This window comes from Passer montanus, unplaced genomic scaffold, assembly GCF_014805655.1.
Source record: "Passer montanus isolate IOZ18808 unplaced genomic scaffold, ASM1480565v1 scaffold22, whole genome shotgun sequence".
NCBI classification, from domain to species: Eukaryota; Metazoa; Chordata; class Aves; order Passeriformes; family Passeridae; genus Passer; species Passer montanus.
Window position 1 is genome coordinate 2,559,226 of NW_024366815.1, and position 26,749 is coordinate 2,585,974.

Here is a 26,749-nt window from a genome sequence, read left to right on the forward strand (position 1 = left end):
GTTTTGAGGAAAAGAGAAGACAATCCCAAGGTGAATGGGCTGGCTGAACAAAAACCACCAGAACTGAAGTCAGCAGGACTGAGCAGTAACTGGGGGGGAAAGGTAATTCCAAGAGTGAGTGATCATGTCCCATTAGCCACCTACTCAAAAGAGATGCCAAACTCAACTAGGAGAACAGCACCTGCACTAATACCAGGAGAAAGAAGGATATACAACCAGCAAATAATGGTTTGAGTCGTAGTTAATAAAGTTATGTAATTTGTACTGATCAATGTTGATACCTTTGTTTTTTAAAATGTATAGATAGTGTAAAGCTCTGGTTATCAGGAGGCCAGCCTTTTGTGAGTTAACATCCACCTCCTTACTCTGCACAAGCGAGAATAAAGAAACAGAAATACACTAATAGAAACCCCTCACTTCAGTGTGCAAATTGCATACTGGGTAACAAGCCCATGTTCAGGACAACATGGGGACTCCCAAGGCATGCACAGTGCTTCTGTTCAGAGCTGAGGTGTAAAAACAGAGTAAATAGCCTTTGCATGGCACTGGCCTCGTGGCTGCTGTTTTTCAGAATCTGGGGTGACACATCAGTGTGACCATATCAGGTTTTTTACTTTCCAGGGCTGAATTTTTGTTAAGTGATGTGTCTGCTCTGAACAGCATAGGCATTCCCAAAATGTCCTCCCAAATTTTCGGACTGGGAGAAAATTTGGTTTCCAGAGGGGTTTGGTTTGTAAGTGGTGTTTGCTTCCTAGACTGCACTGACTCTCTGCTCCTCAACTGGTCTAGCATCCATCCTGGAAAGCTTCATTTATGGCAGAGGCACATGGCAGAAGAAAGGAAATCCACCCTCAACCTCTGCTTTCCAAATTAAGATTATAAAGTTAAACCTCAAACCCTGCAGGGTTTACATCACTGTTGAGGTTTAACCCCAGCCAGCAACCAAGCCCCAAGCAGCTGCTCATTCACTACCCCACTCCCAAGATCAGTGAGAGAATTGGAAGGGTAAAAGCTGGAAAACTCGTGGGTAGAGGTAAAGAGAGTATACTAGGGAAAGCAAAAGCCACACACAAAAGAAAGTAAAACAAAGAATTAAGTCACCACTTCCCCTGGGCAGTTCGGTGTTCAGTGATCTCCAGCAGAGCAGGATCCCATCAGGCATAATGGTCACTTGGGAAGACAAACACCATCACTCCAAATCTTCCCCCCTTCTTCTTCTTCCCCTCAATTTATATAGTGAGCATGATGTCACATAATCTGGAATATCTCTTTGGCCAGTTTGAGTCACCTATCCTGGCTGTGTCTTCCCAACCTCCTATGCACCCTCAATTTCCCTGCCAGTGTGGCAGTTTGTGAAGCAGAAAAGGCCTTGGCTCTGTACAAGCACCGCCCAGCAACAACAGAAGTATCTCTATATTTCATCACTGTGTTCAGCAAAAATCCAAAACCTAGCCTTGCACTACACTTGTACTACCCACTGTGAAGATTAACTGTACCCCAGCTGAAGCCAGCATAATAGCAAATAAGGAATTTCTCTATCTTCTCAAGATTAAGAAGCTAGTGCCTAGTCACCAGCAGGGTTCCCCAGGGCTCAAATTCAGGGACAGTGCTCTTTAATGTTCTCATAAATGATCTGTTGCAGGAATTAAGTCTGATTATACTAAACCAGGAGGAGCTGTTGACTCCCTTGATGGTAGAGGAGCCTAAGAGAGATTTGGACAGAGAGCTGATCAATCACCAGTCATCTAAAATCTAAAAAGTGCCAGATTCTCCACACAAGACAGAGAAATGGTGGTTGCACAGAGAAATTGGGGGATGAGAGGCTGGATTGCAGCTCCATTAAAAGCAAGCTGAGTTTTTGGGTTGATGTCAAGTTGAATATGAGTCAAGCGTGTGTCACAAGTGACAGCCAAAAGAGCCGACTATGTCAAGGAATGCATCAGGCACAGCACCGCTGGCCAGTCCAGGGAGGTGACCCATTCTACACCACATATTGAGCCCAATGTGGAGTTTTGGGCACCTCAATTTAAGGACATCACACTGTTAGAGTGTGTCAGGAGTACGGGGGCCAAGATGATGAAGAGTATTGAGGCTGAGATTGAAGATGCTGAGGTCACTAGGCTTGTTCAGTTTGGAGAAGGTGCAGAGGGAGCCTCAGGCTGTGGACACCTTCCTCATGGGGAGCAGCGGTCGGGGACGTGCTGACCTCTCCTGATGACCAGCGGCAGGGCAGGAAGAGATAGAATTGTTAAAAGCAGGTTAGAAACTGTTGTAAGATAGTTGGTAATTGTTAAGCCATTGTTAGTTTGGTTGTTATATTGTAAAAGGAGTTAAAAGGGTAATTAGACGCTACTCAAGTACCACATTACGTAATTAAGTGCACCACACCCCCAGCGAAACGAGCCAGCCGGGACAGACCCGTAATGGGCCAATCAAGGGCCTTAAATCTTCATGCAAATAAAAGGATCCAAACAGAACCAATCCAGAGGGACAAAAAAACCTCCCCAAAACAGGATAAAAAGGGGCGTCTGAGCCAGGGAAGCTGCATCGCTGCACCTGGAACTTCGGGGACATCGCTGCTCAAGAAGATCCAGCGCTGCGGCATCCTCGACGGGAACGCTCCTGCTCTGCCTGCGGACCCCCTTGCTACGACCTCGCCTAACCGAAGGACATGTCCTCCACGGAGGGACCTTGTGTCGCTATCCTGGGAAAAAGGCCCGAGGCCCATGTGAGGCGCAGCAGAGCCGGTAAGTATCACCCATCCAGGGGCAGGGCGCGAGGGGACAGCGGGGGAGAGCGTGTGTGTGTGTGTGTGTGTGTGTGTGTGTGTGTGTGTGTGGATGAGCGTGTTTGAGATGGGACCAGCAGCTCAAGCGGCTGAGCCCCCAAGTGAAATGAAGACCTCCTACTACCAAGGTTGTGGTTCTCCCCCATGAGACCGTCTGGGAACTGAGGGAAGCGAAAGAGGGAACACCGAGTGAGGCCCCCCCAGCCGGCACCCGGGCAGGCCCCGTTAAAACCTGACAAGCCGCAGGCGGGTGGGGGCTGTGGAAAAAGGTGTAAGTGACCCGCAGACAAGCCATTGTTCCCCGGGCGGGCGGGGAGCCGTGGTGAAAGAGAGTCACACGCAAACTGCTTCACCTTCCCGGGCGTGTGGGGAGCTGCGGCGAAGGTTTTGAGTCACATGCAGACTCCCTCACAGGTGAACTGACACCAGAGGAGACCAGACTCACGGCCCTTCCCCACCAACTCTTCCCCCAAACTATCAAGCCATTTCCCCCCACCCCCCCTTAACACCTACTTCTCAAAACCTATCTTTATCCCCTCCAATGATCCCCACCTCTCCTTTATCTCCTTAGGGAACCTCCATGTGATTTTTACCCCCTTATATATATCCACCCCCTGGTGCTTTTTCCCCACTGCTTCCTATCCCCACTAACCTGCCGCTTACACAGCCTTAAGTCAGAATAAAATACCTTTCCCTGAGAAGAATCCTCTGGATATATCCCCCAACTTAACAACTGAAACCTCCCAAAATGATAACAAAGAATTAGTGAGCCAGTCAAATGACCCTTCAGATGCTGGCCCTTACTGTAATGCCAGATCAAAAAGTGGTGTAAGGGCAGAGGTAAATCCGGACAGGCTGTGTCAGAGCCCAGGACATCTCTCTGGATGCCCTGGATGTCTCAAAGCCCCGGCAGGGGCTTGGAGACCCTGGTAGGAAGCCAAAGACACCTAGAAATTCGATCTCAACCCATGGAGCAAACTACCAACTTTATATGAAGAATCACAGGTCACGAAAGTTTAAGTAGCATAGTAGTAGCAATCACAGGGTGAAGGGAAAATTTTTGGAGCACTGTACAAGGTTTTGAACCTTGTACAGGGAGGTTTGGGATTTTGTACATGGGGGTCAGGAGTTCCAAGATGGAGGGTTTTGGGTGTGCCCTGTCTTTCTTCTTTCTTCTCCCTGGCATCCATGTTCAGGATGATGTTGGCATTCACAGATTGGTTTAGAGTAGAAAGTCCCTGTCTAACGTAGGTGATAGGTATTGGAAAATAACTGTAAACATAGTATACGTAGTTTTTAGTATAAAAGACAGCACCAGCCCGAGAGGCGGGGAGTGTTCCTCAGACCGACCTGCAGAAGGCCTTGGCAGGCCAGACAGAAAATGTTTTAGATAAAGAAATAATAAACAACCTTGAAGACATGAACCACAGACTTCTCAACTCCTTCTTCAGCTGCTGGGTTGAGGAAAAGAGACTTGTAACAGAGACACACCTCAGGATCTTCCCAACCAGACCACACCAGAGGAAATCCTGAGAACTGGTGTCCCTGGGTGGGCTCCCCACCAGGAGAAAATCCCGAGAACTGGCAACCCAGGTGGCATGAAGGGGCGACCCAAGAGGTGAGCCGTTGGCAAGCAGGCAAGCCACCAGACACTGAATTCCAACCCAAGAAGAGGCACACCACCAGACAGAAAAATCCCGGGAAGAACAACCTGACCCTTGCCGAAACAAATCACCTCGAGCACGGCCCGGACGAGAGGAAGACCAGGAGCACGCCTGGGAATCCTCACCTGTCATCTGCTGGCCAGTGACCAGGACAAGGTCCGGACCGACCTCACGGTGCTTCAGCTTTTGGTGAGACAGGTCAAAATTAAGAACGCTGAGAACACAGGGGAAGCTTATTCCCAGGAACAACTCAGGGAGATTAACGGGCACCTTTATCATTTAGTAACAGGGAAAGATAAAACGGCCTTGAAGCTTTTGGCTCAGGCAGGAACAATGCCGGAGACGATTCCGCGGAATGCCGCGGGGCTCCCTGCCATCAGCAGGGAGCAGCAGTGACCCCCACCAGTCAGGGGGAGGGGTACTGCCCTGCTAACCTCAGGCGGGGATTACTCTTAGCAAGTTAGGAAGAGCACAAACGACTTCCACCAAAAAGGTGTGGGGGTTCGTCATCACCCTTAGGGTCTCCACGGGCGCCTCTACCGGTCCCAGGAAAGCAGTCGGAGCGGGGGCGGAGGAGGAGCGAGCCCTGAGGGGGAGCTGCCTTCCGACCGTGCCGAGGCAGGGATGGCCAGGCAGCTGCTGCCCAGGGAGAGAATTCCTCCCACTGAAAAGGAGCAGGACGATTTAACGTCAGGGTGCAGGGTTCCCTGGGGTCCCTTGAGTCCTCAGAATCCCCAGAACCTCCAGGGTCCTCTGATGCAGACATCCCTCAACCGGTCCCAGGAAAGCTGAAACCAGCCAGTTCCCTCGGTGAGGAGGAAAAGTGGGATCTCGCTTGTAGTCAGGCTCGCAGTTCCAGACTGAGTACACTCACGGCAGAGGGGATCGGCGGCAGCGGAGAGACTGATGGGGGAGGGTGCAGGGATTGGGGGAGCAAGAGGTGAGGGGGGGCAGCCTCTGGCAGCGACACTGGGCAGCACACAGCAGCCAGGGACGGCAGCAGAGGCAGCGGGGCGAAATGACGTGAAACCCGGGAGCCGGGGCTGGGAGGGCTTTGTCACGTTCCGCAAGCGCGGCAGGGACACCGGCGGTGCTCCCGCTGGCTGCTGGCGCAGAGCCGGGGAACCAGCCCGAGCGGAGATCCAGGCGGAGCAGACCTCAAACCAGATCGGGGCTGCGCGGGTCCGGGCGGATCCCGAACGGGACCCGGGCAGCGCGGGTGCCAATCCCGGGGAGGAGGGGAGCGTTCCCAGGACGCGGCTGCTCCAGAGCCGGTGCAGGCGGGCGCGGCCGGATCCAGGGTGTTCCTTTGCCCACCCCCGAGGTGGCACAGGCTGAAGCTGTGCCAGAACAGGTGGAGACGGGCGCGGGCAGACGGTCCTGAGGCACCACCGGTCACAGCTGCCCGGCAGCCACAGCAGCCAGCCCATCGCAGCAATTCAAAGAGACGTCTGAGAAAAAACAGGTCCGGAAATTTCTTCAAGAGCAGGATGGAAAACTTCTGAGAATTCTCACAGTGCTTTATCCAGTTTTTTAACAGGGCAGCTCCACAGAAAATGCAGCAGATGTTATATGGGGCACTTTATATACGCAACTGTTCCACAGGCCAGATTCCACAGAATCTTCATCAGAAAAGTGAGAAAGTACCAAGTCTTTACCCAAGATGGAAAAAAAAGGAGAGAGAGAAAGAAGAGATGTCCTGGGTGGAGGGGTAGGAAGAATAGGTTTTTTAAATGCACCCCTGCCAGCTTCTTCTCCCCAGAGGAGATATGCCTCATAAGGTCAGCAGGGATAAAGAACTGGGAGAAGGAGAATCGTACTGAACCCCCAGGTGAACAAAAACTCTGTGTTGCAGACATAAATTGGAATCCCAACCAAGAAGAGGGCTGGAGAAACATGCAAGACTACAGGACCCTACTTATAAGTGGGCCCCCTTGCTTTAGGCCTTTTTATTATAATTAATGCTGAAATCACGTTTAGTACCGGGGGTCTAATCCCGTTTTTAACAGAATGAAGCTCTGCCACGGGAAATTCAGGTTGGACGTTAGGAAAAGGCTCGCCCTCTGAGAGGGTGGTCGGTCCCTGGAAGAGGCTTCACAGGGAATGTGTCAGGGCATCAAGCCTGGCAGAGCTCAAGGAGCATCTGCACAAATACACGCTGAAACGTGGTTTAGTTTTATGTGGCGCTGTGAGGAGCACGAATTCCGAGTCCCTGACGCTGTTGCGTTCCTTCGCCGGGAAGGAAGCTCTGCTGTCCCCGCCCGGCCGCTTCCTGCCGGGGCCTGTTGTGGATCCGGGGCACGCGTAGCATGGAGCCGGCGGCCGAGGGCGGTGAGGGACGGGTTCGCCGGGGCTGGGGCGGGCCCAGCTCACCGCAGACCCCGCTCACCCCTGTGGTTTCTTCTCTCTCGCTGCAGATGCAGAGATGCTGGGGACACCCGACCCGGAGCTGGCGTCCACCATGGGCTTCTCCGGCTTCGGTACGTGGCGGTGCGGCCGGGGCCCGGGGGCTGGCGGAGCGGGGGCGAAGCCGTGGGGCCCGTCAGCCCCAGGTGGGCTTGTGTTCCAGTCTCCGTTTGCTTAATTTCCAGGGAAAAAGGCTCGGACTTTCGACCTCGAAGCCATGTTTGAGCAAACGAGAAGAACTGCTGTGGAGAGGAGTAGGAAAGTCTTGGGTAAGAAATGCGAGCGTGGTTGGCTCTTGCATTTTAAAACACCTTTTGATTTGCTCCCTCAGGGAGGTGTTTGAAGTGTCTCGGACTGGCTGTGTAGAAAAAAACCCCAGAAACGCAGTTTTGTTTGAGGAAGGTAGCCCTGAACAGCTTGGGCCTCGATGAACAGTAAAGTTATTAATTTGGTGTTGTTGGCTGAGGGTGTTAGAGCAGTGTGCATGTGCAAAGCTCCTGTTGTGGGGCACAGCTTGCAGATACAGGAAAAACACGCAGACTCTTTTGTTTTTTTCTTTAACTTAGCTGTGTATTTATTTTGGAAGAGAGATTGTTATAGACAGCTGTAATCTAGGGACTGCAGGGCAGTGAAGAAGAAATGTGTGTCTCAGAGCAGGTTGTATAGCAGTCCACAAAGTGTGTTGCTGTCTTCTGATGTGCTGGGAGTGGACACTATTTGAGGGTGCTGTTTCAAGAGTGGGAGGTGGAGAAAATGGTATAATTTGCTGCCTGTAATCAAGCGAACATCAGTTCAAAAAGGTCCCTGAGAACAGTTACGCACGTTCTACAAATCCCTTTGCCAACCCAGTTATGCTTTCTCCTTTTCCTTGGCCAGTTTTTGAAGCATGTATGCCTTTTATTTTATTATGATGCCATGTTTCTTATTGCTCTGATTCTATACAGAACCAGATCAGACCTTTTTGGAGGCTCATTGACTTTTTGGACTTTAAGACACTGTTAAATTCAGATATATAAGGGATTCCAAATACATTTCAGACTGTTTTTTTTGTTTGTTTGTTTTTTGTGTTGATTGAATGTAAACACAGCAGTGTATGTCCATGTTGGAAACTTTTTTAATATTTGTTACTTGTTCATGTTCAGCTATCTTATGAGGAACTGTTTATTTACATTATATATTTGTTTAATAGGGAAAGTCAGTAAGTGATTGCAAAAATACAACGTTTTAAAGTCAAGATATCTTGACCTGCATTTTGAGTATGTCTTCTCCCTCACCCTGCAGCAGACCACATCCCAGCCCACCCCCAGGTTTCCAGGTTTATACCTGTAAAAGAAACACAGCATTTTGTTGTTTTGCCAAAATTTGTAAAGTTTTGTATGTAATTCAGTTGTTTAACTTAGGAACAAATTTTAGTATTGAGACTATAGCAATCAAGAATGTTATGGGGGTGGCTTATGTGAGCCCTTATTTTCTGATTTTTTGAGAGACCCTTCTGCTTTTTAGTTTTTTGTAATGACCATGACGACTTTTGTGTATGTCTACCCCACTACCTGATTTGTGGAGCTGAGATCAAAAGGTTTCCTTGTTCTGTATCTTGCAGCTTTTTGTGTTTCGCTTCAGTGGAAAGTGTTTCCTAGTTTTGCTGAAAAAAATGTTGTTCTTTTTTGTTTGTCTAATAGAGGTGAAACACAATGTTTCTTACTTAATGTGAGGTGGAAGTTTTTGTTTGCTTTGATTTTATTGCAGTGTTTCATGGGGATCCTTTTCAATGAGTGCAGTAAGAATGAACTGCTAATGAAAGCAACAGTTTGTATACTTAAGTTATTTAAAATTCACCTATTTATGTATCTGTATACTTTAACTGCACTAATTTAGTTCCCTGTGGTATGAAAACATCAACATTTCTCTAAAGTGATAATTTTCAACATTATACTAAAATGTTGAAAATAATTGAAATATCAGTGTCCTTATATGATCAACTTATGTTTGATAACATGTACAAATGAACTGGGAGGTGTCTACATTGTCCTTTTGGTGTTTTGTTGAGTGATCATTGCAGTAGCAATGGAAATTTAATACATATGAAAAAGTATCTTAAATCCTTTAATTGCTGTTACCTTTTCAAGTATTTCATCTAGGTCTGGGAACAAAAACTGTCTTACTGTCATTAGCAAGCCAGTAATTTTAGTATTTTTAAAGGGCTTGATTATTTGTTATTTTTGTTGTCTCCCTATTCAGAAGCCCGTGAAAGAGAAAAAGAAGACCAGACTGAAAAGGAGTTTAGAATTCCATACTCTGCTTCATCAGTTCCAGCATCCAGTGCAACAGGACCTGGGATCACATTAACTGAAAGGTACTTAGATATGGTGGGAGACTCCATGCAGCAGCTTTCTTATCTGAGGAGGGTGTTGGCTTGTTTTGATGACATGAGTATCATTTAGCTTCTGTGAATATGTCTTGTTATCTTAAGTATTTCACTGGGAATACTGATTTTAAACCTTTTAAAAAATTTCTTTCTTAAAGATATGTCAATATTTGCAAAAATTGACATTATGTATATTTAAGAGGCAATTTTGCTGCTTCCTCCTTGATCGTGTTCTGCATACTTTTTTAAAAATAAGAACAATGTTGTTATCCATGTATTTTTTGAAAATATTAGGGCAAATGCAATGACAACATGTGATGACTATTAGCAGCTATTGTGCCCACCTGTAGATACAATATTAATGTTCACACCTGATGAAAAATAAGGCAAAGTAGGTGAATAGCCTCTGTGTGCAGATTTTATGGAGTAATGAAGAGGTAGAGAAAGCTTTTTTTTTTTTTTACTTCAGTCTGAAGTTTATTCTTAAACTTTAGTCTGTTAGTGACAAATAATACATGCTATGGATTTTGCAGTTTAAATTCTGAAATTCTCAGAAATCAGAAGTAGCTAAGGGCAGTGGGGACACATAACTCCGTTGTCTGGCAGGGCTGGTAGACATGAATGTGTTGTACATTTTTAGGTTCCTGTATCTATGGAAGTTTAACAACCCATGCAAGACTCTAGTATATGCATATTATGGGCTGGTATGTGGTAGGTTATTATGAGCCTAAATGAGGTTATTATAGACAAACTTGTAGAGTTTCAGACTCAACACATTTTTATTAGAAAATTTTGGTTTTGCCTGTTGGTCTTTGGAAAATCCAGGCGCTCTCACAAAAATACTTGCTTGCACAATACACTACTACTTTGTGTATCCTACGTATGTCTTGTGCTCAAGGAAGAATATTCTGTACTTCCATTTGCTTCTGATGATCTTACATACCCATTTGATGACACAATGAAGGATGACAAGAATTTAAATGTAACATGATTGTGTATTTTAAATGGGTGATTCCAATATATATAAGCAATTTAAACAAGTTATAAGGTGGAGAGCAGTCAGAGGCTTTCCATAATTATCTCATTCTTCTAATTGACTTGACAAGAGAGACATACAGGGACTTAATATAAAAGAAGATAACAAGTGTGTTTCAATATGCTGAGTTATTAGGTAGACTCTGATAACTCATCAGAGTTGTGCTCACAGTAAATTTTCTTTGTTCTTTAATAAGCATTAAGACAGAAGGGCTTAACCTGAAAAGCTCTCCTGGGAATTTTATATTTCCATGTAGAAAAAGGATATATAGCTTAGTTCTTAAAAGTAAAAACATGAAACTAGAAAGACATGCCATTGTGACTCAGTCTTAATTCAGAGGAACAATCCTGCAACTGACAATTTTAATCTGAAATACAGGATTTTTTAGTTCTTTTTATAACAGAGATTTTCGTTACTATATATTAATCTAATATGCATAGCATCTTTTATTCTCTGATAATGGCAACACTTCACTGAATTTAAAATTTTTTAAATTATCAGAGTAGCCCTTATACTAATTTTTCAGTTTTTAAAAAGTCACTCCAAAATGATTTAAAATACACCTAATGATTATTTTTCTCCTGAGCTGTTTTGCTGTAGAGAAATGTTTACAATAGCTATGGTACATAATTTATGCATAACTATAATTATACCTTGTGAAATGAAAGAATCTGTTAGTATATGAAAGTAAAAACCTGAGAAAATTGAGTGATGTGCAGAGAATGAACACATGGGGGGGATATGCCCACATACTTGCACAACTCTCAGGATGTTTTTTGTTGTTGCTCTTCTCAGTGTGCCATCAATGCTCCATTACAGCTTTCTTATTTTTTTTCCTCTTACAGCTTGTTTCACTTACTGAGGAGGTAATGAGGGAAAGCAAAAAAAAAAAAAAAAATTAAGTCCTTACACTTTTCTGAATCCTGGGAAAGGGGCTGGCAAAATGGTTGTTCTTTCTTTACAGCCCCAGGCAGACTAAGATTGTAAGACTAGAAGTTGAGGGAAGCACTGCTTGCTTTATCCTTTCTGTCAGCACCACTCCCAGCTGATGTCAGAAAGGTAGATGGGCATTTGGTCTGGCTGCATTGGTGTGTTCTTATGTTTCACTGTATCCCAGTCAGGACAGAGGATACCTGTAGCTATTGCTGGAGTATTTGGCTCTCCTGCTGTGCTTGGAGTGTGGTGAAAAATTGCACTGCAGCTCTGGCCACATCACATGCAGAATGGCTGTGCTGCCCCTCAGAATACTGAAATGTTTGATTTGATCAATTTCCTTCCCAGAAAAAGAGAGAATTATAAAGGTAATTAGGAAAAAAAAAAGGTAGATGCTGTTCTTGGGTGTCTGTATAAGGATCTGAAAATTTGGGACTCAAGGACTGGAAAGACTTAATTGAATCAATATGTCAATATGTTGTATACATCCTTGTCACTGGCACTGTTTCAATTTAGTTTCATTCCAAAACTAATTAAATGGTTTGGCTTTTGGGGAAAAGATGTGTCATTTGGTCAACTTTCAAAATACAATTATTTTGCACATAAAAATTATTTTGCACATAGTATTATGGAGTTAGTTTTGAGGATAGCTTACTTGAAGAACTTTGAAGATCTCGATCTGTGCCTCACATGCTGGAAAATCTTCCCTTTGGTAAAAGGATATCAATTGCCCTATTATTGTAGAGTAAGAGAAGCTCTTTATATTTGTGTTGGATTGGTTAGGTAGTCATATTCTGATCTAGGTCTTTAAAGCAGACAAGCTATCAGGCATACAAACCCTGCTCTTCACTGTAATGTCTGAGGACCTAAGTCATGTTGGTTTTAGTTTATTCTCTTTTCTTCCTTAAACAGTTTCAATTGCTTGTCCAACAAAATGTTTTTTCCAACTTGGTACCTGTTTGTACAGCTGTATAGGTCAGAACCAATTTTCTTAGTATTTCTCTTTATGTTCCTAAACTTCTGTGATTTTTATTATAGTCTTAAAGCGATAACCTAAACTTTAAAAAATCCCAAACAAAACAATATCACTGTAGTTTAGTAAAGAAATAGGAAAAGAAAACTATTTTTTTCAGCCTGCTCTTAAAAATTCTGAAAATACAAGCTCCCAAACGATCAGCCTGCTCACTTAAAAATTCTGAAAATACAAGCTCCCAAACGAAGTCTCGAAAGTTGAGCTTCTCTCTCTCAATTGCCCTTCTGCCTGTTTGAGTGTGTGGCTTGGGAGCTGCCAGCAGAGGGAGCGCGGCTATTTTGAATAAACTGCAGGAACACAGACACAACAATTCGGCTTGTCAGAAATTTCCATATGCCAAAATAATGTGTTTGCAGAACCGATTTGGGCAGCAGCAGAATGGTAATTTAATGTAACTTTTGAAACACTTGAGAGTGTTTCAAAAGATGATGGTGGGCCTACACTCTGTTAATGAAAGTTAGTTTGCATTTTGCTGCTGATTTTGGTGTCCACTGATTTACAAGAGTGCTTGACATCTTTTATCTGAAAATTACAGTGGAAGTGACAATGTTTTTCAAATAGTAATGTTTTACATTTTTCTTGCAGAGAGGCAGTGTGTAGTGAAAGTGAGGACAATTCAAATGAAGCGTTAAGTGGTCCTTCTATGCAATCCCAGAGTTCTGGTAAAGGTCCAGCTGAGGATACTGATGATGATGATGATGATGAAGAATTTATCGGGCCACCACTTCCCCCTGGGTTCAAGGATAGTGATGACGACAATGACAATGATGATACAGAGGAAGAAGATAATGTAAGTAGTTTGTTTCTCTTTAATGTTTTAATCCTTTGAGTGGGTTCTGATTTGTATGTGGACCTTTCCTTTTTGATGAAGTTCCCAGGTGATGTATGACTTGTTCAAAATGCAGGTTTTCTGTTTTTCTTACACTTCTTCTGTTTTTCTAATGTTAATTCATCAAATGCAAATAATTATTTTTATTTAAAAATATCAGGATTTAAAATTAATATACACATATGAGTCTCAAGGGTAATTCAACATCAATCAGTCTATATTGTTTGCTTTTTGTTTATGTTGTGAAAAAAAAAAAAAGATAAATCAATATTTAATATGGCTATTTTAAATGGTTTATTTCCCAAAGCACATATTGAATTTTGTACAAGAAAGAGGAGGCTGAGGTGGGCTTTGAATCTAGGGAGACCAGTTGTGCCGCCAAAACTGTTTTTAGGAAATTAAGTCTGGTAACCGAGGGCTTGTTGGTTGGTTGTTTTTGTTTACCTGTGTTTATTTTGGCTTGCTTTTTTCTAAATAAGTGCCAGACCTGTTTGTTAAGCATACAGATTTTCCTATCCATGTTGAAATCAAGAGAACCCCTAACTGCCTAACTTTGGTATCAGAGAGATTCAGTTAAACAGCCTTCCTCTATTTACTTAAAAGGCATCTGGATCTAACACTGATGTGGTTTAGTGGTTTAAGGATAGTGCTGTAATCATTCGGGTTGGACCAAATGATCTTAAAGGTCTCTTCCAACCTTGATTATTTGATGATTCTCTGAAAAGATTAATGGTTTGATGTTTGTTCTTCAAAACTGCCTGGATCAAATATTTTGTGGCATTGGGTTTTGTGTGATGGTTTCCATGTGTAACAACAATGATAGAAGTCCTGTGAAAACAGCCTTACTTATTGCTGTATTGAGCCATCTGGTAACAGAAAAAGACCTGTATGTCCTGTTACACAAATGTAAACCAAACTAAAAAACCCTGAAATTCCAGGGGTTCCAAGACATTCCTTTTGATTTTTCTTTTGTTTTTACTCAGGATTCAGTTTGCTGGTTCTTTTTCTGTAATATCTCTTACCTTGCATGTTTTGAACTTATATTTTAAAGTTTAGAGAACTCCTTTAAAATGCTTGAGAGGAGCTTCTTAAGTCATGACATTATTCATTTTTAGAGTAAGCCTAAACTTGGGTGAAGACAAAGTTTTCTGTTTTGTTTTTTTTTGTTTATCTGCAGGGGAATAGTGGTGGGAAATTTTGGTGTATTAGGTGTTTATATCTCTTTGTCTGATTCATTTGATTCACTGTTGTCTATGGATATCTATAATTATCAGACTGTACATTTTAGTTCCAGATCTTCTGTCATTGTATCTGCACCCCACAGATGACTTGTTCTGTCTTGGAGAACCATGAAGAGATAAATCCAGAATTTTCTTTGAGAATTACATAAACCCTAAATTTACTTACTTTTGATTTGTGTCAGGAAAAAACTTCTGGCTGTTAGAGCACTGTGGAGTGCCTCTCTGTTCCTGAGGGCATCATTAGCCTCAGTGGGTTTCAGTTGTTGTGGGTCACATTATATTAAAGTCACTGTTTCGTTTCTGCCAACTTCTCCAAAGGCAAAACAATTTGTGGAAACAGCTGACTTTACCCTTTATTTCTCAGTAGTCACTGTCCTGATTGGCTGTTTTAATTTCTAACAAGGTATTGGTATTTATTTTTTATTCATTAAAAAATAATTTGAATAATGCTACAACTGGCTTGATGAAGTGAGGTTACTGGCGACCACAGGTAAAAGACCCTAATGAAAAGTTTCAGACAGAAAGGTAACTTGCAGTCTGGTGTGATTTAAGTTTGTCTGAACTTAAGACAATAGTTACAAAACAGTCTAGAATAGATTTGGTTGAGAATAAGCAGAGCAGCAGAAATATGAGACTTGTGGGTTTTCAGTCTAAACAGTTAATTTATAACTGGGGAGATTTTGTGTCAGTGTGAATGCCAGAGGCCTTTGGGGTCTACAGCCTTCCTTTACTGCTGCTCATGAACTCAGTTATTTTCTTTCCTGTGAAGGGAATCAGGAAGCAGCTGTGCTTTCCTGGTTTCCTGTTGATCGATTGGTGATCACAGTATGATCTTGCGAGCCCCAAGGAAGGCAGGTGTTGCAGTTATGAGAACTCTGTGATTCCTTTCTCTTGTTTGTACATAGCCAGTGGTTGGTGTGCATGGGTGTAGAACCGAGACAGAAGAAACTGAAAGCTGAATAATTTTTTCACAGATGTAGTGTGAGACTCTCTCTTTTATTATCATATTTTGCTGCTGAAGTAATTCCTTGAAAACACAAGTATCTGTGGTTTTGATCCTGAGGAATCAATTTTTTCTTTAGTAGTTCTAGGTGTTCTGGTATATAATTTGTAATCTGAAGTCTTGTGAATTTTGTATCACAGATAAAATACATCAAAATACTGGTTTCACCCTGACATTTTCCCACTGTCTCTCAAGCCTGACTTTAGATGTGGGATTTTCTTCACTGTTGCTTGTTCTTTTGTTTTGCCTTTCTTATGACAGACTGTCAGTAGAGACATTTGTCAGATTTGGCTAGCTGTGAGGCAGACAACTTTGGAGTCCAGGACTGGCCCAGGACTGCCCAGCTTACATGAGTAATTTTACTAAATAAACATTTAGGTAGAAGGAGTAGCTGGTGGTTGTTTTCTTTGATGGGAATTTTTCCGTACCTTCTTGGTGTTTTCATGGGAAAATAACTAACAGCAGTTAACTGCACTATGTTTTGAATTGACACTGGTATTTTTCGAGTATTGTGCATTTTTGTAATTTGCATAAATCACCTGTGAATACAAACCAAACACTATTTTTTAACAGAACCTTAGATATTGTATTAAAAGTGTGAATTCTGACTTGCAGTACTTTTTCCCCCAAATTGATGTAAATTCATTTGATATCTGTAAGTCTTTGTGGTGCTGTTTAAAGGATTTTTATGTGTTTCTTTAATCTGTGTTGATACTGATTATTAGTTACATTTAACAAATAAATACTTAGATTAAATTACTTGCTAATTTGGTATCATTCACTTCCATTTGTGTCAAAAGTGATGATACTTAACAAACTACAATATAGTTGTGAGTATTTATCCAAATGCATTACAGTGCTTGTTTTGTAGTAGTGTAAGGAGTAGTGGTTTATCAAGTACATTTCAAGGATAATAGGTAGATGTGGTATTAATCCCCTCTGATATTTTCCTCTTGGTTTAGTGTCCCATTTTATATAAAAGGCTTGCATTAACTTGGGAAGTGAGGAAAATTAAAAGCTTTTTGAGTTGGCTATTTTGCTGTTTGAGTTGTGATTGTCACGCTGGCTATTTGAGCTGTGATCAGTGCTTACTTTTCTGTGGTGCCTTTTCTTCTGATGGCATAAAAACCTGGTGGGATTGTCAGTGTCCATTTTTCACATGGTCATAAGCTGAGATGGGGAGGGAGAGCCAGAGCATCTTCTGTAGTGTGAAGTTTTTCAGGGCTGATCTAAACCTTTCTAGAAAATTTCAGGAAACTCTTTAAAAGAGAAAACAGCTTATTTTGCAAGAAGGCAAATGGATGAGTGCAATATTGCATGTGGTAAATTATGGCTTGGGAAATATAGTAGAGGCTTGGCCAGCTTTTATGCCTGGCAAAATGCACTGGGAATCTGTCCACTATCTGTGCTCTCAAAACCTGTCTGAAGAGGGACAAAGACTAGCATGTGCAATTGTGTCAGGATTGGTAGGTAGACAGTTTTAAATCGAGAACATAAACATTTTTCAAGGGACTGGATGACACGTGTTAGAAGACTTCAGTAACAGTGTGTATCAATGCTCTCTTCTACATGTAATTAGAAAATGTGCTGAGATCTTTAACAAAACTTAATGTACTGATAGCACTTCGTGACACTTTTTCTGGCTTGAGGCAACAGGTAAAGGTGATCGTTAAATAATTTGCTAGATGGATTTACAAGGATTTACCTTCTGTTTGGAGCTGAGTTACAGTTCAGTCTCCTTTGGAACAGAGAACTGTTTCTCCCTGCAGCACCAAAGGGATACTAATCATGTTGTAATTATGTCCCTGAAACAAGTACAGCCTTGGGCCTCCTCACAGCCCAAGGCTGTACTCTGATTTGGTCTGTTTCCAAAATGATAGCATAGCTGTATTTCAGGTTTTAGAATTATTTTGAGATATTTTAATTTTTTTTTTCCAGAAGTTTAACAGGACATACCAGTAATACTTGTTCAGAATTGAAGGAAGCCATTTCCTGCTGATTTAGATGGAGAATTTAAGTAGACTGTAATTGCTCCAATTAGAATTTGGCTATGGTACCAGACTAAAAATTACAGTGTTTTAAAAATAAATAAATGTTGTGGGAATTATTAGTCTTCCTAAAGATTTGTAAGATTTAGACTGAGAATTGTCTGTCTTGTAACTGCTGAATCTTATTTACCCAGTCATGTTTCATCTTGTCTAAAGTGGAAAAAGTATAGTAAGTTGAACAAGCAATTTTTTGTATGTGTTTTTGAAGGTGAGAGGCATTATCTTTTAAATATTTCTAGTTATTGAGAATAAAGTAGGTAGAAGTTAACCATTACTTTAAATTTGCTTGCGTATTACCTTCCTATGTAAAAATGAAGCAAATGTTTTTTTCACATATATGCATAGGTTCTTAAGTCTTAACAACAAAAATAAGGTAAATATATTTTATTTATATTAAACTTGTTACAAGTTGTGGCATTTTTCTAAGGATCATTGTTGTGGTACAAAGATGGAGAAAGATTATATCCAAAGTGAGATAAAACAGATTTGCAAACTTTGCGAAAATTAGAAGAAAACAAAATAATTGGTGTCTCTCAAATCATTGGTCTTCCAATGTGAGAGAATCAAACAGAAGCTGTAAAGAAAGGAATACTCAACTTAAGAAACAGGTCATCATATGGAGAGGAAGCTAACAAGGTAATTCCCTTAGGGAATGTTGGTCTTCAATAAAAAGGCAGGGAGTATTTGCTCATCTCCTCTTCAACTGAGTGCCCCAGAATTCATGATTACCAGTTGTTCCTAGAGTATACTTGCAAGAGCCCAATTGCTTGATTCTGAAGAACTTAGTAAGGCCAAGCCTTCTTTGCTCTATATCTCACCATGCTTTTTAGTAGATGACACAGATTTTAATTGATTCATAATATGGCAGAATATGAAAAGTTGTAGAACATTTCCCCTACAGATAGGTACTTAGGGTCCTGTGAGTTTGTTTTCAGAAGTATTTTGTGAGAACATTGAGGCATGTATTTGTTGACTGTGAGGTGCTTCAAAGTTAGACAGAGGTGATTTTACCAGTCTTAAATGTGATGCAGAATATAATCATAGTTTTTACTGCCCTTTTTAATGAAGTTCAGAGGTCTTCTGTCCAGTTACTTTTTTTCAGCTGTTTTACAGACCTTTTACCACGTCATTTTTAGCTGGTGTAGCCTGTAGAAAGCATTCTTTAGGAGGATGAAGTTCAGAGGTCTTCTGTCCAGTTTTTACTTTTTATCAGCTGTTTTAGAGACCTTTTACCAGGTCATTTTTAGCTGGTGTAGCCTGTAGAAAGCATTCTTTAGGAGCTGCTCATACCATTTCTGTGTTTGAAGAGGAGCTGTTAAGACTGATGCAAAGTGTTGTTCATCTCAAGGCCAAATACGCTGTGGCAGTAAACCTTCCACAGTTAAAGCATGATCCTCATGCTCATCCCTCTGAGACCCTTGATTTCTTATAGCACGAGATTTTGTGGAAACTAATGTCCTCTACTGTGCTTGGAGGGATAGTAGACTTCTGGGTTTTATTCTGCCCAGCATGTTTAAGGCATGCATAACCTTGGGACTGTACAATTCTGTGACCCACCCCTTAAGAAAAAAAAAAAAGTCTTTCTAAGCACATACCCTGCATGTTCATCTCAGTCACAACACTGTACTTTTGATACAGTATTATTTAGCAAGAATAGGTTGCAATGGTACCTGCAATGATAAATGCAACGCAATGCTGAACATTGGTACATGCAATGGTATATGAGCATTCTGTCCTGAATATTACTTTCTTTGCTTCCTGTAGAAGCTGGGATATTTGGAAGTGAAGATACTGAAATAAAGTTATTCTTTGAGAACTGAAAACACTGTCAAAATGAAGTGGTGACTCTTTACATGACGCTTGATGCATTTTTTGGCTGTTGCAACAAATTTCCTATATACTTTTAAAAAGAAGCACAAATAGCATATTATTTCTATCAGTGTTAGAGTACATTAAATATTTTTAAATTTGGCCAGGGAACAGCAACGGTGACACTATATTCGGCTTTGTTGGCATCACAATGGAAAACACAAATTGAATATAACAGGTTTTCCTTTCATTTGGCATGTGAGTGTTATCTTTTTGAAAAGTTGTTTGTGCTCTAAACAGGTTAATGAGAAATACAGGTTTAAACTACTCTTGCTTGAATCAAGAGGAAGATGAAGTGGATGATAACAAGTATTTGAAATATTTATGGTGGAGATGAACAAAAAATTTAAAAGGATTGGATTTGAAGGGAGAGTGTAAGTGACATGCAGTTACACTTCCTCTCATATGAATAAGTCTTCACAGGATTTTTGATGAACAAATGATTTATGTTAAACTGTTGGAACTGCAGACCACTCCAACAGAATCCTTGGAGAGCAGTTTCGTTGACTCTAGGAATGTCTGCTGTTTGTTTAAAAGATGGCTTTGGATTTTTATGAATGTGAGTCTACCACATGTATTTTTTTACAACTGCTGCAATGGCATCTCTTATTTGCAGGTGAGCACTTAGCAGTATACAGGGACTAGACATACTTGATGCTAACAGTATCCAGATCACACAACAATCACACAGAACTTTCTTCCTTTACTCCTGCTTATTCTTTTCTTTGTACTTTAAAGCCTAATAAAATTATTTTCGAATTCTTAGAATCTTGGATAATATTTTATTGCATTACCTTGTGTACTATTCATGAATGTTTATTTGACATACCATTGTAACTAAAGATTGATAAGTATTCAAATAACCAAATAGGGAAAAAAGAAAGACTTTTGATTTGGATTATTTGGATGTGTGGGATTAATTCCAGTGAGCATTCTCATGTGGTGAAACACAAGGGCTTAAATAAGGGTTGAACTCAGTCAGTCATAGTGATCTTTTGCAGTACAGAGGCCCCTTAGGTCATCTTTCATATAATAATGAGTATGAACCAAGTCATGGTTTGGGAATGGTATTCCCCAATTTTGTATTCCCATTAAAAAGAAGACCATGAGCTGTTCCCCTCCCTCCCTCTGGTGGGAGACACAAAAGGCAGAGGTCATGAATGGAGATAAGAACTATTTACTGGATACAGCAATAGATATGAAAGCAAAAAGTAACAGTATTAATAAAGAATATTAATAGCCAAAGTGTGCAAAGAGGGTGATTCACATGGAAAATGGTCTCCACGCCTGGGACAGTTAAGCAGAGGTGAATGGCTTCTGGTGACTGGAAAAGGATTGTCCTTCTTGGAAGAATCCCTTTTCCCTGCCCCTGAAACTCACGTGAGCTGTAACTGAGTAGTATAATGTTTTGTCCATGCCCTGACTTGCTGGTCTGGGCTGGAGCCAGGACAATGCAGGAAATAAATTCTGTAAGAACTGTAGAAATCAGGAGTAGAACTTACTTTTCTATGTGTGACCAAGGCTTCTGTTGTGGAAAAAAATGGCTTTGAAGAGTTATCTAACTCAGTTTAAGAATTCAAGTGTCTGGAATGAAAGCAGAAGCTAGAGTAATTGATATCAGTTATTTTAATGGAAATGTTAGAAAGTCTGGCTTGTTTTTTTCAGTCAAGTATTTCAGAAAAATTGCAAATATGGTGGTATTTCTCCATCACTTACTGTAGGGTGCTCTATATTTCTAGAGCAGTTCAGGTGTTAGAAAGAGCTGATAAACTTTCTTAGCGTTGCAATGCCCTATGAATGAGGACAAATTTTACATTAATGCCTGCTTCTACTAGCTGTGTATTAGCTGCTCTTTTGCTATTATGTACTGCAGGCAAACCATGGGATTTAATACTTTAATTTAAAGAGGGTAGCAAAATATTAAATATATCATGTTATACATATAGCCTTTTCCTTTTTTCTCTCATGTTAAAAATGCAGTTGTCAACTTTGGAAGATTAGTTGGCGGATGGAAAAGTTACTTAGGATTTATGCAGCAGTGTAAGTGTTTCTCTCGTAGCTCAGTAATCTTAAAAGTTTCATGCATTGTCTGGATTTATAAAGGTATCTTTTCCTAACCAGCCTGTTACTTGGGATGTTTTGGAACATGCTGGTCTTGGCAAAGAAGGCAGATGAGCATATCAGGCTATGTGTGGCATCTCTGGGCATCAGTTGGCTTTCAGTGCCACCAGATTTGTAAATTTTTGCAGTTCAAATAGTCAGTGTATGTCCCTTGCAAAACTGATGCCACAAAGTAACTGATCTCATCTTAAATGTATGAATAAAGATATTTCTCAGTGTCTTTCTTCTTGGAGTTAATTTATCTTTTCTACTGAGTACCAAAAATGTCAGAAATAGAAATTTAGAAGAAAAATTTAAGTAGCTTAATCATCCTCAGTGTCTTCAAACAGCACATGCCTATTTTATAAGATCACTGTGACACAGAGAGCTGAATCATTTTAAGGACAACCTCTGCTTGGTCTACAGTGTCAAGTCTTTATGAGCAATATGCTCAATGTCTTTATGAGCATTCTGTGCCATTTTAGATTCCTTAAGACCATCTGAAAATAAATTGGTTCTTATCTCCATAATTTTTTTCTGTAGAAAATACTGGAGAAGCTGTAAACTCCCATGTACTGGTGTTGTGGGTTTTTTTTTTGTTTGTTTTGGTTTTTTTTGGTTGGTTTTTTTTTGTTTCCTTTTATATCACTTGTGGTTTTTTTCATACATTTACTTTTCCTTGTGTTTTAAAAATGCTCATTTGGATGACATGCATGGGTGTGCAGGCACTCAAGGTTAAATGTTGGGTCACACGTAAGAGTTTGATGATTTTTTTGACTCATTAGAAGTTTAGCATCCAAATTTAAATTCTAGAAATAACAGTGTGAGAGTAAACGTCACAGTATATCTCAATAGAAAATAGTTTAAGAATTCTGACATGGATTTCTGTCTGTAACTACTTGTTTTAATAACTTCATTTGTTTTAACTTGGCATTTATTACATTTCTTTTCTCAGAGTCCTTCAGAGTTGTTTCTCTGTTCCATGATTAAATGCTGCCTTATCTAGCATTTTCTTTGGTGAGGACAGCCAGTTAGTTTGGGGCTTTTTTTTTTTCCTTTTTTTTCTTTTTTTTTTTTTTCCTCTCTTTCTTTTTTTTCAGAGCAGTACTTTGTCATATTTAATTGCTCTTCCTAAGGTGCCTTTTAGGGATCAGGCATTCTGCTGATCCTCTCTTTCCCATTCTTCTTGTATCCCTGTCTCTTGTGACTCATATTTTTCTCCTTTCTGTAAAGAAAATAATGAAAAATATTCTTAAAACAACAAATGTTTATATTTGTGACAGTGCAAGCCTGTAAGTGGTCAAGTTTTTGCATTGGACAACTGCAATTTTAAAGGCAGATTCTTTCAATTATCTCTAAATGAACGGTGTAAGGCTTAGTCCAGTTGTTGTCCATAAATTTTCTTTTCTTTGGGAAGACAGTTATGATACATTGAGTAGAGAGTGCATTTATGAGAAAGCTTAATGGTGGTTTCCTGTGATTCTCAAAGTCTTGTTTTCCAAATAAGAAACTGCATTCTGTTTTTCAATGAATGAGTAGTAGAAAAATAATTCAATGCATTTTCAGCAGATATATTAATTCCTCTGAGTAAAATGAATGTCACTAGATCTAAATCAGTTACAACTATGCTATTTATAAGGCTATTTTAAATAAGCATCTGCCCAATTCACATGATAGTTATGAAAACTGGTCCTATCCTGTAAAAAATATAATAGTTGTCAGCTGTAGTTTAACTCTGTAGTTTAATGCAATTTGCATTAGTTTACCTCTTGAGAATCATCTCATAGTGTAGGAATTAATGGAAGCTGCAACTCTGTCTAGTACTTTTAAGGAGTATCCTCATGAGGGACTCTGCAACCAAGTTTGAGTGGGTGGGAAAATACCACAGAGCTACCCAAATTTTACAGGTAAAATTTTGTGTCTAGCTGCATCTTGTGGGTTGGTGTCTGAAGAAGAGTTCATGTTAGTCTGAGTAATGCTTTATAGTGGTGAAAATTTCCAAAGTACTGTGATATAAAGAAACTAAAAATTGGGGATTACAGATTCATGTTTCCTTCTGACGGTTATGTATTTATTTGTCAAATCTACTTGCTTTCCAAGTATAGCAAGGAATTTTTTTCTCCACTGGAGTCAACCTTGCCACTTCTTGTATGTTCACTTTTTCGAATATCAGTTAGTGATTTTTTTTAAGCATTTTAAACAAATTTAATGAAAATTAAAAAGTGGTTTTGTGCTGTGTTTTCTCATATTATTACACAGCTACTAAGGTAATTGGCTCATTTTCAGGACTGAATTGAACAGGACAATTTTCCAGTAACTGAAACTTCCTAGAACTTCCTTTGTTTTTTGTACAAAGCTCCTTGTAGGTATTGAAGTTTTTGTAGATGAAGAAAATTAAATCAGGAGTGATTGAGCCACAGATCATCTTGGAGAAAGATCATTGGTAGATTTAGGCTTTCTGTGTTAGGAAGTTTGTCTTGCAAGCCAGGAGCTGATGAGAATCCAAACTTTCAGAATGTTTCTATCTGAAGTTGAATAAATAATATTTAATTTATCTTTAATCTGTAACAGCTCATTTTCACCACAGAAAACAACCCAGCTTTAGATTTTGTAGGCTTTGAAAATACTGTGTGGCAGCCCCTGACAATGCACTGCTTGACCTTGCTGTGTGCCATTCTTCTAGCTAAAAAGGCATGCAGGAGGCACACTGACAGTAATCTCTCAGCTTGGCACTTTTACAGTGAGAAGGGCTTACTGTGTAAGCATGAGGCTTAACATGCCATACCTTGTTGTAATTGCAAGTTCTAAGAAGGTCATCTCAGGTCTTTCATCCTTTGGGGTGGATGGGTTAAATTGTGTGCAGTTCATATTATAGCTTATTGGTTATTTGAGTTCTTTAAGTGCAAGTTTATGGACACTAGAACAGTAAATATCATTTGGAGCAAGTACATAACCTTATGAAAAATTCCAGTGTCTTAGGCAGAACTCTTGCACTCCCTTTATTGTGCAAAATTTTAATAATGCAATTTCTGTCTGCTCAGTCCCTGTCAGTATTAATAGATACTTGTAAGTCCTTGATATCCACAACCAGCTGCAAAAATCTATTTATATGTATTTGCTCACTCTTTCTAGCTTGTTCCCTCACCTATGGTCCATGCTAGTGAAATTGTTCAGTATCATAGTGACTGTCAGGATTTCAGAATGCATGAGTAACTTACAGTGGGTTTTAATAGTTTTTGTACCTGTTTGTCTCAAACTGATGATTTTGTTTTGAAAGCATGATTCTTTTGCTTTCTCTATTTCCTTAATTCTGTATTACACTGAAATTCTAAGGGTAAGTGGTTCACCAGTAGGAAGAATTTACCCAGTGTCAGGATTTCTGCATTTTAAAAGGTTTTCCCATTTTAATAGATTGTCAATAACAGTAATTTCTGAAAGAATTTATTTATGTAGTGAATACTGAACTCTGTAATTTTACTCACTAAATAAAATGAAGGCAGTTTCTCCCTGTCTGTAGTGGTTTATCAGATCTCATGAGAGGAACCTAAAGACAAGGGGTTTCCATCATTCTCTACACAGAGATCCATTTTTGCTGTCTCAGACTGGATGTATCTTGTGGTGGCTAAATGAACTGAGGATCCCAAGTATCTGAAATGTATGATATGGAAGGCCAGGTGTATTCTGAAAGCTAGCATGTAAAGAAAAGTGCCTTCAGATGGCCTGTACTTTGCAATTTTTCTGTAAACAGAATAATGGCATTGAAAAACTCACTGTGAAACCATTTGTTTTGGAAGCATATCTACTGTCCATTTTGTGTGGCTCCCAAGAGGTGAAATGTAAGGTCTTAAGAGGCTTGGGAAGCAGTCAAGTCTGGGACAGCAGTAGGTGTTATGTGAGATACCATTAGTGTCACAACTGAACTATTTAGTGGATCACACATTCAAGGAAGATGTCAAACATGAGGTTAATGTGAAGAATTTGGGATACAGAATGAATTCCAGAAACAGGAGTTAAATTCTGCCCAGTTGCAGCGACTATGCAAAATTGGGAATCCTTGTTTTGGCTTCCTTATGAGTTGTCTGGAATATGTCCATAACAGGGAATTTGAACAAACATGAGCGAAAAATCTTGGACTGCATTTGATTCAGATTATTTTATGGATCATATGTTCCTGCCCACCACTTCAGCTTTTCCTGTGAAAAGCCAGTAAGTGTTTATAAGCTCTATGCTTCTCTCATGAACGTTTTTGGCGTATTTTGTACTTTTGTTTGTTTTTTTTGATAGAATAGCATGTTGGACTTGCTTATTACAGGGGAAGATCTGCTGGAGGATTTTTATGGATAGAGCTTGCTTTTTTAATGGAAACAGTAGAACCTCACCAATCAGTCAGCCAGGAGGTATGAGGTATCATGGATCGGTTTTCTCAACAACATCAAGACTGCACTTGTAACATAAGCATTATACACAAAGCTTGTTATATTTTCCCCCTTTTCTGTGGAGGGTTTTTCATATGTTTTTACATCCCTGGAGAACAAAGGCATGGAGAGCAACCCTGCCAAGAAGAACTTGGGAATGAAAAGCTGGAAATGATCTGGCAATGTGTACTTGCAGCCCCAAAAGCCTGGGCTGCATCCAGGGTCCTGTGGGCAGCAGGGCAGGGAGCGGATTCTGCCCCTCTGCTCTGGTGAGATCTACCTGGAGCACTGCTTCCAGCTCTGGGGCCCCTGCATAAAACAAGACGGACAGGGACCTTTCAGAGTGAGTCCAGGGAAGGGCCACAAAGATGCTCAGAGGGCTGTAGCACCTCTCATGTGACAAAAAGGCTGAGAGAATTGGAACCTGAAGAAGAAAAGACACTGAGGATACCTTACTGCAGCCTTCCAGTACATAAAGGAGCCCCATAAGATGGGGACAAACATTTTAGCAGGGTCTGTAGTAACTGAGCAAGGGGTCATGGCGTTGAGCTAAAAGAGAGTTGATTTAGCTTAGATACAAGGGTTTTTATGCTGAGGCCTGTAAAACACTGGAACAGGTTATCCAGAGAGATATGGTACATGCCCCAACCCCGGAAACAAAATTCAAGTCCAGGTTGAACAGAGGTCTGTGCAATGTGATCTAGCAGGGGCATTGGACTAGATGGCCTTGTCAGATTCCTGTCAACTTAAACTATTCAATGATTGTTTGTAAGTAATAGGCATTAATAATAATTTCATGGAACCTGAGCAGCTCAATGAACAAACATACTATACGTACTGGAGTATCAACATAGCACCCCTGCAAGGTGAGATATTTTATCCTATTTAAAACATACAAGCACAAAAGCAATTGCCATATTGAAAATTTTACAGCAAATAAGTAGTAGATATGTGGTCTGGAATCTGGACTTCTGTATGTCTATGGACTGTGCTTTTCTTTCCTGACTCGCAAAAAAAGC

General features: G+C 40.6%; 1 protein-coding gene across 3 annotated transcripts in view; it reads left to right on the forward strand.

Annotated features, from left to right (window-relative positions):
- Positions 1–2,563: 2,563 nt before the first annotated feature.
- WDR70 (WD repeat domain 70) overlaps positions 2,564–26,749 on the forward strand; it is a 126,512-nt gene continuing 102,326 nt past the window's right edge. Inside the window, exons 1-5 of one of the 3 annotated variants that reach the window (XM_039709748.1) lie at positions 2,564–2,747; positions 6,870–6,932; positions 7,044–7,127; positions 9,097–9,211; positions 12,811–13,015. In XM_039709748.1, coding sequence (XP_039565682.1) covers positions 2,672–2,747; positions 6,870–6,932; positions 7,044–7,127; positions 9,097–9,211; positions 12,811–13,015 — 543 coding nt within the window. In that variant the 5' untranslated portion in view covers positions 2,564–2,671. Of the gene's footprint in view, positions 2,748–5,178; positions 5,263–6,708; positions 6,784–6,869; positions 6,933–7,043; positions 7,128–9,096; positions 9,212–12,810; positions 13,016–26,749 lie in introns of those variants that run through there. The other 2 variants (XM_039709750.1, XM_039709749.1) reach the window with 2 other exon arrangements.